Source organism: Herpailurus yagouaroundi, unplaced genomic scaffold (assembly GCF_014898765.1).
Source record: "Herpailurus yagouaroundi ecotype Mexico unplaced genomic scaffold, PumYag 196, whole genome shotgun sequence".
Taxonomy (NCBI): Eukaryota; Metazoa; Chordata; class Mammalia; order Carnivora; family Felidae; genus Herpailurus; species Herpailurus yagouaroundi.
This window is the reverse complement of record NW_024412427.1, coordinates 29,914,915-29,933,234: the sequence shown is the minus strand read 5'-3', so window position 1 is coordinate 29,933,234 and position 18,320 is coordinate 29,914,915. Positions and strand designations below refer to the sequence as shown.

Below are 18,320 nucleotides of genomic sequence, written 5' to 3'. Positions count from 1 at the left end.
CTTGGGATTCCCTCTCTCCTCTCTCTACCCCTTTCGTGCTCTCTCAAAATAAATAATTAAACCTAAAAAAAATTGTGATTTCTGAACTTCTAAAACCAAATCTAAACAATTTCCAGGTTTATGAAATTACTCTAGAAACACACAAATCTAAATAAAAAGAAACAGAAACAAAAGCTTCATTACTTTACTCACATCTTGTATTTTATTTCTTACAATTAACAGCTAAGAAAAAAGTGATTTTGGCACCCTATTATTTTAAGACCACAGCTGTCACTCAAATGCTAACCCATCCCATAAAACAGGGAACCTTCCCCCAAAGCTACACTGGCCATTTATTCAAGTTTCCTGATCCCAGTGACAACTAATAATTTTTATTACTTATCAAACACAGAAAAATTAGATTATTGTTCTCCCTAGCTGAAAAATCTCACAAATGATACTTTTTCTCTGTGCACATGGTTCACTGACTCAAACCAGGATAAAGCTACTAAAATATCTATAGTTACGCATCTCAGACTGGGGTCTGGATACCTGTGGGAGTTATTTAGTGTATGCTAGGGGGGACTGGCAATGATGCTCCATCTTCCCAGAGAGCAATGCTTATTTGAGGCTAAGGACTCACATATTTATTTTCCAAAAAAGTTAAAAGGAAGCTTTTTTTCCCCAAATGAAATATACAGAAAACTTCAGGGGCGCCTGGGTGGCTCAGTCAGTTGAGCGTCCGACTTTGGCTCAGGTCATGATCTCATTGTTCATGGGTTTGAGCCCTGTGTCAGGCTCTGTGCTGACAGCTCAGAGCCTGGAACCTGCTTCAGATTCTGTGTCTCCCTCTCTCTGCCCCTTCCCTGCTCATGCTCTGTCTCTGTCTTAAAAATAAATTAAAAAAAAAAAAAAAAAAAAAAAAGAAAATAAAACTTCAATATATAAAACCAGTTTTAGGAGGCTGCACTGGCAGTAGGAGTTGGCTGATGCAAGTTCCCCCTACCCCACACATAGCCTGGGGGCGTGTGGCCCCTTCCCTCCCAGGGTACCCTGAGGGAACTTCTTGCACACCAAGCCTCACCCTCTCCAATCTCAATTCAAAGACTGGGCATCCTCCTTGGGATAACAGAAAGTTTGCTGGGGGAGTCCAAGGGACACCAATGCTGTGTGAGTCCTGCTTGCCCTTTTCCAGGTAAGTGACAGACCTTACTTCCTTGTGCTTTTTTTTTTATATGCTCAAGTCCAACCTTTAAAATCTAAACTCTTCTGGCTTTTCAATCTTTTTGGCTGTACTACATTTCAACAAATACTTCCACTTGTATAATGAAGCTCTTAGATCCTGTCACATCTCTACAGTAAATAACAATATATCTTCCCAAACTGTGAGGAACTACTCAATGTTCCCAAACAGTGTCCTATCCTCTAATCTGGTTTCTGAATATTCTGGTTCTTTTCCTTCTTCGTATATTCTTCTAGTCGAAGAAGCCACTTGGCCCAGTACTGGGAACAGAGCTCAGTGTCCATGAAATGGGGGTGAGCAGGGGATCCATCCTTGTAGGCAACCACAATTAAGCCACACTGAACCTAGGAAGAAACACAGGGCAGTTCCAGTATTTATACGGTAGGGCCAGAGTTGATGTTCATTTCCGTCTTGCTTCAGGGCAAACTCAGAACAAAACAATCTACAATAATACAATATACAATAATACCTCCTAACGGTTTTTGATGAAAGATTGTATCAGGATACATAAGAACACAAAGATGACAAATAAGATATCCAAGAATGGACTGTAAACACTAAAGCACTATTAGCAATGACAGAAAACTCAGGAACAGAGGGAAGTGCTTCTTAAGGTGGTAAAAGGACAAGGAATGGAGTAAACAGTGGGACACAAACAGAATAAAAATCATAAGGAGTTAAATGGCCATACATAAGCATTGACCAAGGCTTTACATAAGCAGAGGTGCAGTGTCCTGACCTGAAAGCTGTAGTTGGCATCATTATTTATGGCACCAACATAGGCCACAACCTGCAGCGGGTTGTCAAACGTATTTCGGATATAAGGTTTTGGTTTCTCCGATGTCTTCCAATCAATCACACACAGCTTGCCCCTAAAGAGAAACCAAAGGAAGTCTTAGTAGGTAACCGTCCAAACTGAGAAACCCTAATAGGTTAAGCCTTTTCTCAGGTATAGTTTATTATCACTCAATGACCTCTCCCCACTTTTCTTTAAAAAAAAATTTTTTTTTCTTTAATGTTTACTTATTTTGAAAGAGAGAGGGAGGCAGAGGCAGAGAGTGAGAGGCTCCCAAGCAGGCTCCGCGCTGTCAGCACAGAGCCTGACACGGGGCTTGAACTCAGGAACCGTGAGATCATGACCTGAGTGAGTCAAGATCAAGAGTCGGATGCTTAACTGACTGAGCCACCCAGGCACCCCTTTCTCCACTTTTCAAAAAGACAGCTGCCCTGATCTCTACTTCTGAGGATTAGAGAAGTGTGATGTTCTCTTTCCGATGAGCCCTATACTCAGCTCAGTGACAGGCCTGCCAGGGGTGTGATGGGAAGTGCTTCCTGAAGTACCCGGCTGACAACGACAGGGGCAGGCCCATGTGGAAGTGCTAGGGGACTTTTCCACAGTTCTAGTTTCTAAACTTTCTCGAAATTCCTTTGGACCCTCATGGCTTCCTTTTCTTTAACAGTTGACAGGGGAATTGAAACTATGTCTCTATCACTATCTCAGTTGATGAAGCACAACAGATCAGTAGCAAAGTCCCCATCATAAAGGATGAAGCACAGTGCTTCAGAAATCCTCTTGCTCAGAAACCAAAGCTGGGGCTAAAATCTGTTAGCATTTAATAGGCACCAACTATAAGCAGAGATACAGATAAGAAGACCTGGTCCCTGCCCTGAAAGTTTACACACAGGGCAGGGGGTCTTCCTAGTAGGGATACTGGGGGGTTTCTAAAGAAAGTCAAATAACCAGTGCATTCTCCCCATTACCCCTCTCCTGGTAGGATTTTACACTTGCCAAACGCAGAGATCAGAAGGATCACAGGGACAGTAGACTGAGAACTGGTGACTACTTGTTCAATCTTTCATGACTTCAAGTTTTAAAAAATTTTATTTATTCTGAGAAAGAGAGTGTGCACGAGTGGGGGGGGGGGGGATAGAGACAGAATCCCAAGCAGGCTCTACACTATCAGCACAGAGCCCAATGTGGGGCTCGAACTCACAAACTGTGAGATCATAACCTGAGCCAAAACCAAGAGTCAGCTACTTAACCATCTGAGCCACCCAGGGGCCCTTCATAACTTCAATTTCAAAACCAGCGGTCCAAACGGAGTTGTACAAAGTATGCATGTTACATACCTGTGACCATAGCTCTAGAGTTACAACCTATGCAATGTATTTATAAGTCAGCCTAGAGTAGCACTGTCTAAATGAAATAAAATGCAAGCTACGTGTTATTTCAAATTTTCTAGTAGTTACATCAAAAAAGAAAAAAGGAAACAGGTGAAATTTTAATGTTTTATTTAACCCAACATACCCCAAATTTGATCATTTCATTATGTAATATGAAAAAAATTATTAATGGGATACCATACCTTCTTTTTTGTACTAAGTCACTGAAACCTACTTTGCCCATTTACAGCATACCTCAGCTGAGATTGGCCACACTAAGTATTTAAAGGCTGTATGTACCTAGTGGGTATTCTCTTAGTGCAGGTCTAGAGGTAGTTTTACTATTTCTGTCAAACTTTGTAATATTACAAAACAATTATAATCTATGCAAATGAAGAGAGGGCCCCAGTAACCCCAGAACCTCAGTTCTCAACCTGGAGCAAATCAAAATACCCTAAAATAAAGATTTCTGATATGGACCACTGTCTCTTGCAAAACATACTTCATACTATAACTTGCAGAACTTAATAATGTGGAAAAGATTTTTAGTAGTATAACTCCAAATTAAAACTGAACAAAGACAGTTCATAACAAATGAAAAGATGTTCAGTCTAACCTAAGTGAAATGCAGACTGAAATTATGAGATACGATGTTAATAAATTATATCTAACACTGTGTCATTAAAACTGTGCAGAAATAAGCACACCTTCATCTGGGAAAACTTACAATGCACATACCCTTTAACATAGCAATTTCCTTTTTAGGTACCTGCTGGAGAGAATGGTTTGATACCCTGGGGATAAATGCCTGGGAAAATGTCATAAAAGTGACAAATGCCTGGAAAATTTAAGTATTCATATCCAGGCCTACTTCAGACTAACTGTATATATCATCCACCAGAACAAACCAGCAAATGAACCTGTGCGCCTGCCTAGAGAAACTCTCACAACAGTATACAAGGAGACACGCTCACTGCTGCAGTTCGTGATTGTGAAAAACTAGAAATTACCTGAATTTCCCCAACAGGGAAATGGATGTGGTTCATTAGTAAAAAGGAATACCAAATAAGTTAAAAACAGAGAACAAGATCAAAATAATCATGCTAACAGTTACTGAGTAGATAGTATTCATTTTAAGTACTATACAGAGAATGTCTCATTTAGTCTCTATAACAACTCCATGAGGTAGATCCTATCTTTTGTCTTATTCTATTTTTTTCTTAAGTAGGCTCCATGCTGGGTGTGGAGCCCAACACTGGTCTTGAACACACAACCCTGAGATCAAGACCTGAACTGAGATCAAGAGTTGGACGCTAAACCAACTGAGCCACCCGGCGCCTGTCTTATTTTACAGATGAACAAATTGAAGTACAGAGAGCCTAAGTAACTAGCCTAACGTTAAGATGAAAAGCCAGAAATGAAACCCAGCCAGCCTGGCTCTCGACCCTCGTATCCCAGCTTTGTGATAAGACATATCCAGAAGCTTCTCTGTATTGTGACTATTACAGACATGTATGTAACAATACACAGTGGTGTTTGTATGCAGAGTAGACTGGCAGTGTACCTGTGCATGCATTATACAGTGTTGTGGGTGTGTTAAATAATATAGGAAGTAGCCTAGAAGGACACAGTAGCAAACTTATCACAGTGATTGTCCTTGGCCAGGGGTCTATGAGAGGAGATAAGAGGGTTATAGGTGATGCGAGCTTAATTTATGTTATATTTAAAAAAAATTGGAAGCAGATGTGACGAAGTGTTAATAACTGCTAATTCTGAGTGGTGGAAAATTATTAAAAGAGAAAAGGATGTTGCAGATCATATAAACTCTAATAAGGATCTCTAGAATGTTTTCAGAATGAAAAAAGCAGGGTTTGGCACTGTTAGTAAGTGGGGGTGGGGACCAATGATAGTGCATGCAGTCATAAAAATATCTCAGGATCACAAGAACTTTTAACCAAAGGTTAAAACCAGGATGGAAGAGTAGGACGCACCAGAAATCTGTAGGCCCACCTTGACAACAATTGCAATGGCAGAATCTGTCTGATCCAATTATTGGAAATCCAGAGGCTACTGAAGGCTTGGATGGTAAACTGTGGTTAATTTTGGTCAATTTCAGCTCTTAGCAGCTACCCATCCCCCTCCTCCTCATGAGGCAGGGAGCTGTGCACATGATCCTGGAGCAAGGTGTACATGGCTAGTGGGAATGGGAGGGGACACAAAGGACCCCTTCTCCGTGTTGATGTGTTATCAACACCGACTGCAGTTTCTGTTCACAGAGGTGTAGACAAGAGGAGGGTAGCTATTGTTATTGCAACTCCACCCACTGCTGCAAGCCCCTCTCCTTCCACCTGCCTGACTTCCTGGGGATTTAAAGGGCCAACGCACATTTTTTCCACCCCTTCATTTTTCTTTTTTCCTTTTTGGGAATTAGATGCTAAAGACTACAACATCCAAAAGCAACTGCATATATGCGGAAAATTAAAAAGTGACAGTAACTGTGCATGTCCAGGGAGAGGCACAGGCTCAGAAAAGACCTGAGAAGACCTTAAGTTTATACCTCAGACTGATCCTTAGGAAAGAACCTACAACAACACCACCCCCAATAAAAACAATGAACAAAATCTGGCAAACCCAGGGGTAGAGGGAGAACCTGATTTCCAGAATTACATACTAGATTCAAATGCCCAGTTTTCAATAAAAAAAGTCACAAAGCATACAAAGAAACAGGAAAGTATGGCCCATTCAAAGAGGAAAAAAAGAAATCAACATAAATTGTCTCTGAAAAAGATGTGATAGCAGATCTAGCCAAAGACCTTTTTGGTCTTAAAGATGCTCAAAAACTTCAATAAAGGTAAATACACGGGCAATTATAAAAGCAAGTATTATTCTAACAATGGTTTGTAACTCCACTTTGTTTTCTACAGTTTAAAACAAAAAACTTGAAGCAAGCAGACAAACTTATTCTTCTCAGGTTGGTTGATCATACAAATCTTGATCAACATTTAATGAAACATCAGATAGCATTGGCTCATCATGTTCTTCCACTCTGCTCAAGTGAGGTGTCCCATACAGATCATTAATTTCAACTTGTGTTTTCCAGGCCGGCTGCTGTATCTATCCTCTGAATGTGAAACATCTTCACTCTTATTTTCTATACACATTCTCATCTCCTTCTCTAATTGTTCTTGAGCTCTCTACAGTTCTCCTGTTCATTTTCTTGCATTTCCAACTCCAGCTGAACTATCAGCTATTGCTGCTGAAACATGAGCTCCTTTTACTTAAGTCTCTCCCCCACTTCAGGCTCCATTGGAGCTAGTTCTCATTCATGCTCCAAGCCGGCCATTTTCTTTTGTCTCAGCTGCTCCATGGTTACATTTTCCTTACACCTGTAAATCCCAATACTACATATTGTATTGGATCCACTAGGCAAATTCTTGCCACTTCTACTGGACCCCGAGTTAGACATGTTCCAAGGTACTTTTGATGGTATGTTGACTCCCTCTCTAACTCTTAACCTTAACCCGCCAACCGCACATATATAAAGACAATTTTGTGATATCAACAACTGAAAGGGTTAGGGACAGAGCTGTCAAAGGAGCATAGTCTGTGTATGCCAGTGAAGTTAAATTGGTATAAATTCAAATCAAAGCACTATAACTGGGATGTTAAATGTAATCCCCATGGTAATCAAAAGGAAGATAGCTATAGAATATACACAAAAGGAAATGAGAAAGGATTTGAAATGTTTCATTACAAAAAAGGAAATAAAACACAAAAGAAGACTGTAACATACAGGAAATGAGACCAAAAAGCTATAATGCATGTAAAAAATAAATAACAAAATGAAAGAAGTTCCTCCTTGTAACTATTTTTTTTTTTAATGTTTATCTATTTATTTTTGGAGAGAATCCCAAGTAGGCTCCATGCTATCAGCACATAGCTAGACGCAGGGCTTGATCTCATGAACTGTGAGATCATGACCTGAGCTGAAAATCAAGAGTCAGATGCTTAACTGCCTGAGCCACCCAGGTGCCCCATTTACATTTGGCAGAATGGATAAAACATATGATTCCACTATATGTTGTCTGCAAGAGATTCACAGTATAACCAAAGATACAAATAGGCTGATTGTGAAAAGACAGAAAAAGATATTCCATGCACATAATAACTGAAAAAGAGCAAAGGTGGCTCTAAAACCAGACAAAACAGTCTTTAATAAAAGGTTCAATACATCAAGATATAACAATTATAAACATTTATGCATCTAGTAACAGACTAACAAAATATATGAAGGAAAAACTGAAAAAAGTTGAAGGGAGAAATACATTTCTTTCTTTCTTTCTTAAGATTTATTTATTTAAAAAATCTCCATACCCAACATGGGGCTTGAACTCTGACTCTGAGACCAAGAGTCGCATGCTCTTCTGACTGAGCTAGCCAGGTGCCCCAAAAACAGTTCTATAATAATAGTTGGAGACTTCAATATCTATTTTCAATAATGGGTAGAACCAGACAGAAGGTAAGTAAGGAAATAAAGGACTTAAAACAACACAATAAACCAACTAGATTAACAGACATATAGCACTTGCTCCCCAACAACTGAATATGTATCTTTTCAAGCACACACAGGAATTTTCCAGGACAAACCATATGTTAGGCCATAAAGAGTAAGTCTCAATATATTTAAAAAGATGCCATACAAAGTATCTTCTCTAATCACAAGATGAAGTTAGAAATCAATAACAGAAGTAAAACTTGAAAAAAAGTCACAAATTTGTGGAAATTAACACAATCAGCCAAAGAAAAAAATCACAGGGGAAATTAGAAGATACTTAGAAATGAATAAAAATGAAAATACAGCATACCAAAACTTAAAGAACACCATTCTTTTAATACTGTAACGGTATTACAGAAGAAGTATATAGCAATAAATACATTAAAAAATAGGAGAATTAAATCAGTATCTTAACCTTACAACTTAAGGAACCAAAAAACGAAAATGTACACCCAAAGCTTATAGAAGGAAATAAGAGATTTAAGATAATTGAAATACAGAATGGAAAAACAATAGAAAAAAAAAATCACTGAAACTAAACATTGGTTTTTTGAAAAGATGAACAAAATTGACAAACTTAGCTAGATGGATTAGAAAAAAAGACTCAAATTCCATAAATCAGAAATGAAATTGGTGACATTACTACTACTTCAGAAATAAAAAGAAGAGTACTATGAAAAATCATATGCAAACAAGTTGGATGAACTAGATGAAATAAATAAATTCCTAGAAACATAAAACCTACTAGGACTAAGTCATGAAGAAACAGAGTATCTGAATAGCTCTATAATTAGTAAGGAGATTTCATCAGTAATCAAAAATCTACTAGCAAATAAAAGCTCTAGACCTGATGACTTTATGGGTGAATTCCACCAAACATTTACATAACTAATACCAATACCAACAATTTTCCCCAAAAATTGAAAAGTAGGGAACTCTTCTTGACTCACTTTATGAATCCAGCATTACTGTGATACCAAAGCCAGACAAAGACACTGACTGCAGAACAATAATCCTTATGAGGGGTGCCTGGGTGGCTCAGTTGGTTAAGCATCTGACTTTGGCTCAGGTCATGATCTCGTGGTTCGGTTTGTGAGTTCAAGCCCCACACCAGGCTCTCTGTTGTAGCTTTGGATCCTTTGTCTCCCCAGTCTCTGCCCTTCCCCCACCCTCTCTCTCAAAAATAAATAAATATTACAAAAAAATAATCCTTACGAACACTGATGCAAAAATCCTCAACAAAATACTAGTAAACCAAATTCAGCAACATACTAAAAGGATTATACACAATGACAAAGTGGGCTTTATTCCTGGAATGCAAAAATGATTCAACACAATGAAAATTAACCAGCGTAATATACCTTAACAGAATGAGGAAAACTACATAATTACCTTAATTGATGAAGAAAAAGCATTTGACAAAATTAAATATCCTTTAATGAAAAAAATACTCAACAAGCTAGGGATAGAAAAAAACTACCTCAACATAGTAAAGGCCATATATGAAAAACCCACAGTAAACATCATACTCAATGGTAAAAGACTGGAAAGTTTTCCTCTAAGATCAGGAACAAGGCACGGCTGTCTGCATTCACCATTTCTATTTAACAGCATCTGGATATTCAAGCCAAAGCAAGTAGGCAAGAAAAAGAAATAAAAAGCATCCAAACTGATGGGGCGCCTGGGTGGCTCAGTCGGCTGAGCGTCCGACTTCGGCTCAGGTCATGATCTCATGGCTCGTGGGTTCGAGCCCCATGTCGGACTCTGTGCTGACAGCTTGGAGCCTGGAGCCTAGAGCCTGCTTCGGATTCTGTGTCTCCCTCTGTCTCTGCCCCTCCTCCACTCGTGCCACGTCTCTCTCAAAATAAATCAACCTTAAAAATCTTAAAAAAAAAAAAAGCATCTAAACTGGAAAGGAAGTAAAATTATCTCTGTTTGCAGTTGACATGATCTTTTATATTAAAAATTCTAGGAGCGCCTGGGTGGCTAAGTTGGCTACGCATCCGCTTCTTGATTTTGGCTCAGGATGTGATCTTGCAGCTGTGGGATTGAGCCCCATGTCAGGCTCTGCACTGAGGGTGAGGCCTGCTTGGGATTCTCACTCTCTCTCTCTCTCTCTCTCTCTGCCCCTCCCCTGCTCATGCATGCACTCTTTCTCTCTCTCTCTCTCTCAAAATAAATAAAAATAAGCTTAAACAAAAAAACTCTATAAAGAATTGACACAAAAACTGGTAGGACTATATAAATAAATTCAGCAAAGTAGCAGATACAAAGCCAACACAGAAAAGTCAGGAGCATTTCTATACGTAAACAATGAACAATCTGGAAAGAAAATTACAAAACAATTCCATTTATAATAACATCAAAATGTATAAAATACTTGAGAATTAACCCAGGAGACTAAAGACTTCTACAATGAAAACTACAAATCATTGCTGAAAGAAATTAAAGGCATAAATGGTAACATACACCATGTTCATGGATTAGAAGATTTGATATTGTTCAGATGTTCATACTACCCAACGTGATACACAAATTTAATATAATCTCTATAAAAATCTCAACAACAATTTTTGCACAAATAGAAAAACCCATCCTAAAATCCATATGGAATCTCAAGGGACTCTGAACAGCCAAAACAACCTTGAAAAAGAAAACTGGAGGACCCATACTTGATTTCAAAACTTACTACAAAGCTATAATAACTAAAATAGTGTGGTGCTGGTATAAAGACAGATATATATACCAATAGAAATGAATAGACAGCCCAGAAATAAACCCTCACCACACACAGTCACATGATTTTGGACAATGGTATCAAGTTTATTCAATGCGGAAACAGCAGTCTTTTTGACAAATGGCCCTGAAGAGTGTGGCTATCCACATGCAAAAGAATGAAGTTGGACTCCTACCTAACCCCATATACAAAAATTAACTCAAAATGGATCCATGAACTAAAGGTAAGACTTAAAACTACATAAAACCCTTAGAAGAAAACACAAGGCCCAAGTTTAATGACACTGGATTTGGCAATGATTTAATGGCTGTGACACCAAAGGCACAGGCAACAAAAGAAAAAATACAGGAAAATTTTTAAAAAATTGTGCATCAAAGGATAAAGATAAGTCAGTCACAAAAAGACAAATACTTTGATTCTACCTACATAAGGTACTTAACAGTAGTCAATCAAATTCATAGAGACTGAAAGTAGAATGGTGGTTGCCAGAGGCTGGAAATAGAGGAGATTACAATGATTACTTTAACGGGCCCAGGATTTCAGTTTTATAAGATGAAACGTCCTGGAGATGGGTGGTATTGATGGTTGTACAACATTATGAATGTATGTAATAATACTCAACTGTATACTTAAAAATGGTGAATTTTATGGTAAATGTTATGTTATATATACTTTACCACATTAAAGACCGTTTTTAAAAGAAAAAGTGGGGATGGGAAATTTACTTTTAATAGCTTGGATTAACCAAATGCATATATTACCTATTAAAAAGTGTTTTTAAAATTTCTGAAAACTTAATTTTCAGAAACGTTCAATGTTCATATTCTTAACGTTGATGCTTTTCACTTAAAGAGCAGAAAACAAACGTCAGCACTGTGTACAGCGCGGTTAAGCGTTTGGCGTCATGAACTTCTTATAGGCCTTGGGTAGAACTGATCGAACGGCGGCCTTGGTTAATCTAAAGGGCAGCTAAAAATAGCTTATTAAATTTCTAGGCACATAGGCCTCCTCACAGATACAAAGCAGCTATGGCACAAAACTGTTTGGTTGCCTAAACAGTTTCCAGACTTAATGAATGCTCTGTCAATTTTTTTTTAATTCAAATTTTAACTAGAATTCCAAGAGTTATACTCACAGGTTTTTCCCTATCCTTGTGTATTGCATCCTTTTTTTGGAATAGGGATATCTGCAGGTTATATCTCCCGTTGGAATATGGAATAAGTGGGAAAAACAGTAACAGAGCAGCAATTTAAAAACCACAGGAAGCTTTAGGAAGCTCAGAGTTCCTATCTATGTCAAACACTGCCTGGAAGCCAGGAAGAGTTAATTTTCAGGGCCAATAGATAAAGGTGCTATTTTTAGGGGAATGGGGAAACAGAATGCAGGAATCAAATTGGATGTTGCAGCTGGTAGTTTGCTTGGGCTTAGGGGAGGCGGAACATGCTGGATATTGAAAACTTATACCTTTTCTCCAGCAAATACTTTGATTTTGGAACACAGATTTACAAGAATTAGGAGGCTCTTCCTCCTATATCTGTCCTTACTTCCTACCCCATACCCAATTCTTTTTTTTTTTTTTTAATTTTTAATTTTATTAGAGAGAGAGACAGAGGGAGAGAATCTCAAGCAGGCTCTGTGCAAAGCATGGAGCCTAACACAGGACTTGATTTCATGACCCTGAAATCATGACCTGAGCTGAAATCAAGAGTTGGATATTCAACTGACTTAGCCACCCAGGCGCCCCCTGCCCCCAGTTCTTTTACGTATCGTATAGGTTTTGACTTCACAAGACTACACCTTGGAGTAGGAATTCAGAGGAATAAACAGTATTTGATAGGCATCATCAGTTCCACCCTGTGTTAATTTATCTCCACACTTAGATGGAAAAAAAAAAAATCTAATACTTACTGATACTCAGCCACACAGTCCAGCAGACCTACATACTTTAAGGTCTCATGTTGAACAGCACTTTCAAGAGCTCGCACTCCACTGACATCTTTCAGAATATGCTGGACACTTTCGACATATCCAGATTCAAGATTCTCATCTCTCTCTTTCAAGTCTTCTTGGGGTGAAAGTATGCTTTCCAAGGCTTTATGGAACCGTTTCCCTTGTAAAAATATGTCTGAAAAGAAAATCGGGAAAAAGAAAAACAAATAAGAACAAAGCTAGTACTAAAAGACAAATGCCTTAAAACTTGTGAACAGTAAAATTAGAAATTACATAAAGTACCTTTAAAGTGACAATCCCTAAAACACACATTTCAGCCTCTTGTGAAACCTGAGAATCGCGCTTTGAAAACCAAAGGGACTGAAATAGCTTGAACAATAAAATTCATTAAAATAAAGAATTTCTAGGATTAGGCCAAAGCTACAATTGAAGATCTGGGGGCAATAGGACCACACCTAGTTTAGGGTACTGTGAATTTAAGTATCCATTAGTGTAACTTAACTGGTTGTGATAACTAATTATTGGAAATTTAAGGAACTTTGCTTCTGTTCACAATTCTTTTTACAATCAACACTTAATGAATACAGGTGGGGGAATCCTTTTACTAAGGCTTAATGAATGGCAAGGAATGAAAATCAAGGCATATACAAATTAAAAACAACAAATTGGATGTTTTGGAACTTGGGGGTGAGGAGAAGAAATATGTAACACTCTTCTGCATTTTTTTTAGGGCAAGAAGAGCCTAATTTTTTCAAACACAACAGCCCAGCAAGAGAAGAATCATTACTCCCAGTTAATGAATGAAGCCTACATAGTGCTGTTAATTTGCCCCAAAGCAAAAAGGTGGACTAGCAGCTTGGCACCAGAGTCCATGTTCAATTCCAGTCTGTTATACAGCACAGTGAAGAAGGCAAAATCAGGGACCATCATTTAGATGTGCACAGGAGCAGAGTAAGAAATATACATGCTTGGAGACACCCATAGAAAATGAGGAAAACAATCTCATCCACTAAGGTAATAGCAAAACCATATTACATTTGTCAACTATTGTTTTACCAGGATTTTGAAAGGTCAGTTTTACCACTGACAAAAAAAATGGAATCACTTCTGGGGAATTACTTGGAGAGTTAAATGAAATTCAACTGAGAAACTGAGTTATTACACTCCAAATGTACTTGGCTCAATTGGACTTACTAGCATATGAAAGGCCTACAAGAAATTTAAGATAAATGGAATTAAAACCTAGGTAAGAGTATTCATCTATACATTAGCTTAATGAAAAACACAAACATGTTAAAAACAGGAAGAAAAAAATCCTACTTTATCAACTGCCAAGCAAATAAACTCATTCTCCACTGCAGACTTAACCCCTGGCTGGGTTCTTCACATAAAAGAGGCAATGAACATCAGAAGCTAGATTACATCCCTTAGATTGTAAGGCTCAGAAGTCAGCCAGTCAGAGAAAATTAATATGTAATTTCACTCATACATGGAACTTAAGAAACAGAACAGATAAACATAGGGGAAAGGAAAGAAAAATAAGAGAAAAGAGAAAGGCAAACCATAACAGACTTTTTTTTTTTTTTTAATTTATTTTGAGGAGAGAGAGCAAACGAGCACGAGCAGAGCAGGGGCAGAAAGAGAATCCCAAGCAGGCTCTGCACCTGCGGCTCAGAGCCCAAGTTGGTGCTCGATCTCACCAACCATGAGATACGACCTGAGCTGAAATCAGGAGTTGGACACTTAACCAACTGAGCCACCCAGGTGCCCTGAGACTCTTAAATAGAGAACAAACTGAGGGTTGCTGGAGGGGTGTTGGGCTAAATGGGTGATGGGCATTGAGCAGCACACTTGTTGAGATGAGCACTTGGTGTTATACCTAAGCGATGAATCACTAAATTCTACTCCTGAAATCATTATTATAATCACTTCTCGGCCTTTTGGCTAAGATCTAGTATCTGAAATCATTATTATACACTATATGTTAACTTGGATTTAAATAAAATTAAAAATTTTTTAAAAAGAAAAAAAGATTGTAAGGCTCAGAACATTAAATATGATTGAATTTGTCAAAGTAAAATTTAAAAGGCATACATTTACTGCAGAAAGCATCAAGTCAGAGTATTCATTCAGTAAATTAAAGGAATGAAAGAAAAAAAATCCATGAGTCTCCAAGATTCTGACTGATAGAACCGGCAGGATTAAAAACTCACTGTAGCAAAAAAAAAATGAAGAAACCCATCTTTTCCACTATGATCAACACATATAAATCAAAGTCAAACTTTGTTATCCTTGGCAATCTTCAAAAGGTAAATTGATGCTTGAGAAACTGACCAAATGTTTGACAGAATGCCAGCTCTGGGCACTTCTCTATGCTCTAGCCTTTGGGAAGACCAGGTGGAAAGGAATTTATCAATACATTACTTAAAAACTGCCTCTCCTGACGCATTAATCAATTTAGCGGGTTAGGATATGCTTTTTCTTTCTTTTCTTCCTTTCTTTTTTATTGGTTGAGAGGATCAGGACACTAATCTTCATGTGATTGCCCCCTTGAGAAAACAAAAAAAAAAAAAGCAATCCCCCCCCCTTTTGTTGTTGTTGTTTATTTTTTTGAGAGACAGAGTGCGAGTAGGGGAGGGTCAGAGAGAGGGAGACATAGAACCTGAAGCAGGCTCCAGCTCTGAGCTGTCAGCACAGGGCCCGAACCCACAAACCGCAAGATCATGACCTGAGCTGAAGTCGGATGCTTAACTAACTGAGCCACCCAAATGCCCTGATTCTGTTTCTTAAAACTGATCCTGAGTTAACGGAGAAACACATCCGAGTAATAATCTAGATCAACAAAGTTGATTATACGTAAAACCACCATAGTTTTCTCTCTGCTTTGGGATGGTGGAGCTCGTTCACATTCCCAACAGAAATTCCTTTCCTTTATCAAGGAGGCCCCAGAGCACTTTTTTACTCTGCCAAGGACTACAAGTTCTAGGTTCCCACACGTCCTAGCAGGTTTCTGCGTTTACTTTTCTGTTTCAGTAATTCCAGGATTCCCACAGCTATGACATTCCAGATTTAAGGAAAATGAAAAACAACTTCCCATGTGGAAACAACGTCAATTCTAAATTCTTGTGGTACAAATAAAAAACTTAAGATGCCATTAAAAGATGTTTTTATGTTGCTTGTTTAGAAAACAAGAGAATAGTTTAGATGTTGTTACTTATTATCTAAAGGCGGGTGGCCCTTGCATAGATTCTTGGCCCCACACAGCTGAGGAATGTTCTAAGAGATTAGGACCTTGACCATTTTTGCCAAATGCAGGTACAACCTATATAAATACTTAACAGATGTGACCACATGTTTAATGTGATACCCACACACAGTTTTTTCTAAGGTGCTTAAAAACAAGTGCATTACTCCTAAAATTAAAAATGGAAGTGCTCTGTACCACCTACTAGGGGTACACATAACTGCTCTGGGAAGCATGGGCTAAGGAATGATCGATGTAAAACATAGCTCTAACAAAAAAAACAACTATATAATCTTGATGGGGACCAGAGAGTTCACCTGTGCCAATGGTCTTTCGTCTCACCTTGCTTTTGAATGGAACCTGTTTTTAAGGAAACTATTCTCCTCACTTGTCTAAGAAGTTAATAAGTTAGGAGTTGAATGCTAAAGTTTACTTATTTTCAATTACCGATCAAGAGCATCTATTATCTCAATTTGCCGAGATCTAAACAACAAATTATGTGTTCCAGCTTATTGCCAGTCTTTAAACTTACATGTCAAAGAGGAAAAGTAGAGCAAGGGGGTATTTCCTAGATTCTGAATAGCATGCCTAGCAAAGTAGAATTGTTATCAGGTGACTGATTCCTTAATCAGAGAAAACAGGCAACTCCAATACTCAAGTTTGTAGCTTATAAAACAAAATAATTTTCTACATAATTTGGTCAAATACTTGATCCCTGTGCTTCAGTTTCATCTGTGAAATGGGAATACTAGTATCTATGCTTCACAGGGCTGTCATGATTGAGTTAATATAGAGTGCTATTTAATGCTAATTATCATTTTAAAGTAGCGCCTCACTAGTTCAGGTCAAAAAATACTCTCATTCTTTTGATACCAGTGCTCTATTTTCTAGAAAACATAGTAACCATACAGAATCAGGATTGGGAAAATTACTTGAAGAATATTCTGCAAAGCCATCTTCTCCCAATTCCAGAATCATCCGCTGTTTCCACCTCTCCAAGTAGAAAATCTGTTCTGATGTCATGGTCTGTTGAAGGACCTTGGTCACACTTGGAATCGTGTTTCTTTGCAAAGGGATTCTCAAAGGAATTGTAGGAGTACTTGTTGCATTCGGTTTCATGCTTTTCTCTGGATTGAAGAGAGGACACCAGTTTCCTGGAACTTTTGCCGCCTCATCTTGCTTTGGGGGCTTACACTTACTCACAGGTCCATACAGTAAATTATCCTCCTCGAACAATGATTCTGGAGTCTGAGCAAGGCCTCTGGATGACAAGACAGACTGTACTAAATCAGAATACCTTCCTTGGTCCACTTCTTCATAAGGGTTCACTTTTTTCTTCCGGCTACAGGAATAAGAGGAAGTGGAGAAATCCACACGAGTCGTTGGTTCTACAGAAAACCCCTTTGAACTTCTGAGCTGCCGGCAGATGGTCTGAAACGCCTTCATCTTTAGATGCTTTTTCACTTCCCTCTAGTCTACTTGCAATGTTAAGGGCCTTTTATTTTTGCACTCCTACTAAAAAGAAAAGTGGCATTAGATACCAAACGTATTAAATATTTAAGCCGCCAAAATGAAAGCCGTATTAGCGTAAGGCATATCAAATTGTATTCCATTAAGCTTTTTCGACGTGTTTGGACAAAGCTATTTCCAAAGAAAGACTCTCTTTGCCAGGAAGGACAGTACTTGTTAAATGTGAAATGCTACAGCTTGGGGCAAGACGTCCCCGATATTCAATCATAAGAAACGGGACGCCTAGAAAGGGAGGTGTGTGTGAGACACACAAAAGCAACGCTCCAGCCCGTCCTACAGCGGCCACCATGGTCACGGTTAACCACTGATCCCTACATACCAGGCTCTCTGCTAGGTATTCCGGGCGGAGACTTCTCATTTAAGCCCTTACACTTTTTAAGGTGGGTACTACTGCGACACCGTTTTACAGACGTGGAAACTGAGCTTCTGAAGGGTCCCACCAGGTCCGAGCGGGTAAGCGGTGGTCAGCGGGGCCCACCAACGTGATCCCCAGAAGGCGGCCTCCGCCTCCGCCCTACGTGTGGAACCACGGGGTGGGGACTGGACGGCTGCGGCCCCTCGTGTGGAAATCGAATTTAAGGAAGAGAAGGCTTAAATAGAAGCCCAGCTCACGGCACCGGTATGTACCTCTGAAGCCACCACACTTCGCTGAACTTCCAAAGCGCCGACAACCACTCGGGACCCGTACTTTCCTCGATCCCGCGCTTGGATCTCGAGTTTGGCTCCGCCCAAGGGGCGGTGGTCCCGGCATGCACTGCGAAGCTCCTACTCCCGCAGTTAGCCCCTCCTTCACTGCCCTAGACACTCCCGCGATCCGTGGGGATCCCTCCTCTCAGGCGTTAGCGCGGGCTCCTCCAAATCGCGCCCTTACGCTCTCACGATATCTTGTTACGTCACGGATGGTCGCCATCTTGGACTC

The 18,320-nt window shown here is 39.1% G+C and overlaps 1 protein-coding gene and 1 pseudogene across 4 annotated transcripts; both read right to left on the bottom strand.

Annotated features, from left to right (window-relative positions):
* Nucleotides 1–1,027: 1,027 nt before the first annotated feature.
* Nucleotides 1,028–18,230, bottom strand: MGME1 (mitochondrial genome maintenance exonuclease 1). Of its 4 annotated transcripts, none has more exons than XM_040447780.1 (5): nucleotides 18,029–18,230; nucleotides 16,804–17,386; nucleotides 12,586–12,802; nucleotides 1,962–2,094; nucleotides 1,028–1,566 (listed from the first exon to the last, which is right to left on the bottom strand). In XM_040447780.1, exons 2-5 carry the CDS (start codon nucleotides 17,315–17,317, stop codon nucleotides 1,405–1,407), a joined length of 1,026 nt encoding a protein of 341 aa, XP_040303714.1. In that variant the 5' UTR covers nucleotides 17,318–17,386; nucleotides 18,029–18,230; the 3' UTR covers nucleotides 1,028–1,404. The 4 variants fall into 4 exon arrangements, with proteins under 4 accessions (XP_040303714.1, XP_040303713.1, XP_040303715.1 ...); XM_040447779.1 differs by having other exon boundaries at nucleotides 16,804–17,383; XM_040447781.1 differs by lacking the exon at nucleotides 18,029–18,230 and adding an exon at nucleotides 17,721–18,001.
* On the bottom strand, nucleotides 6,253–6,895 carry LOC121012528 (DPY30 domain-containing protein 1-like; annotated as a pseudogene).
* Nucleotides 18,231–18,320: the final 90 nt, after the last annotated feature.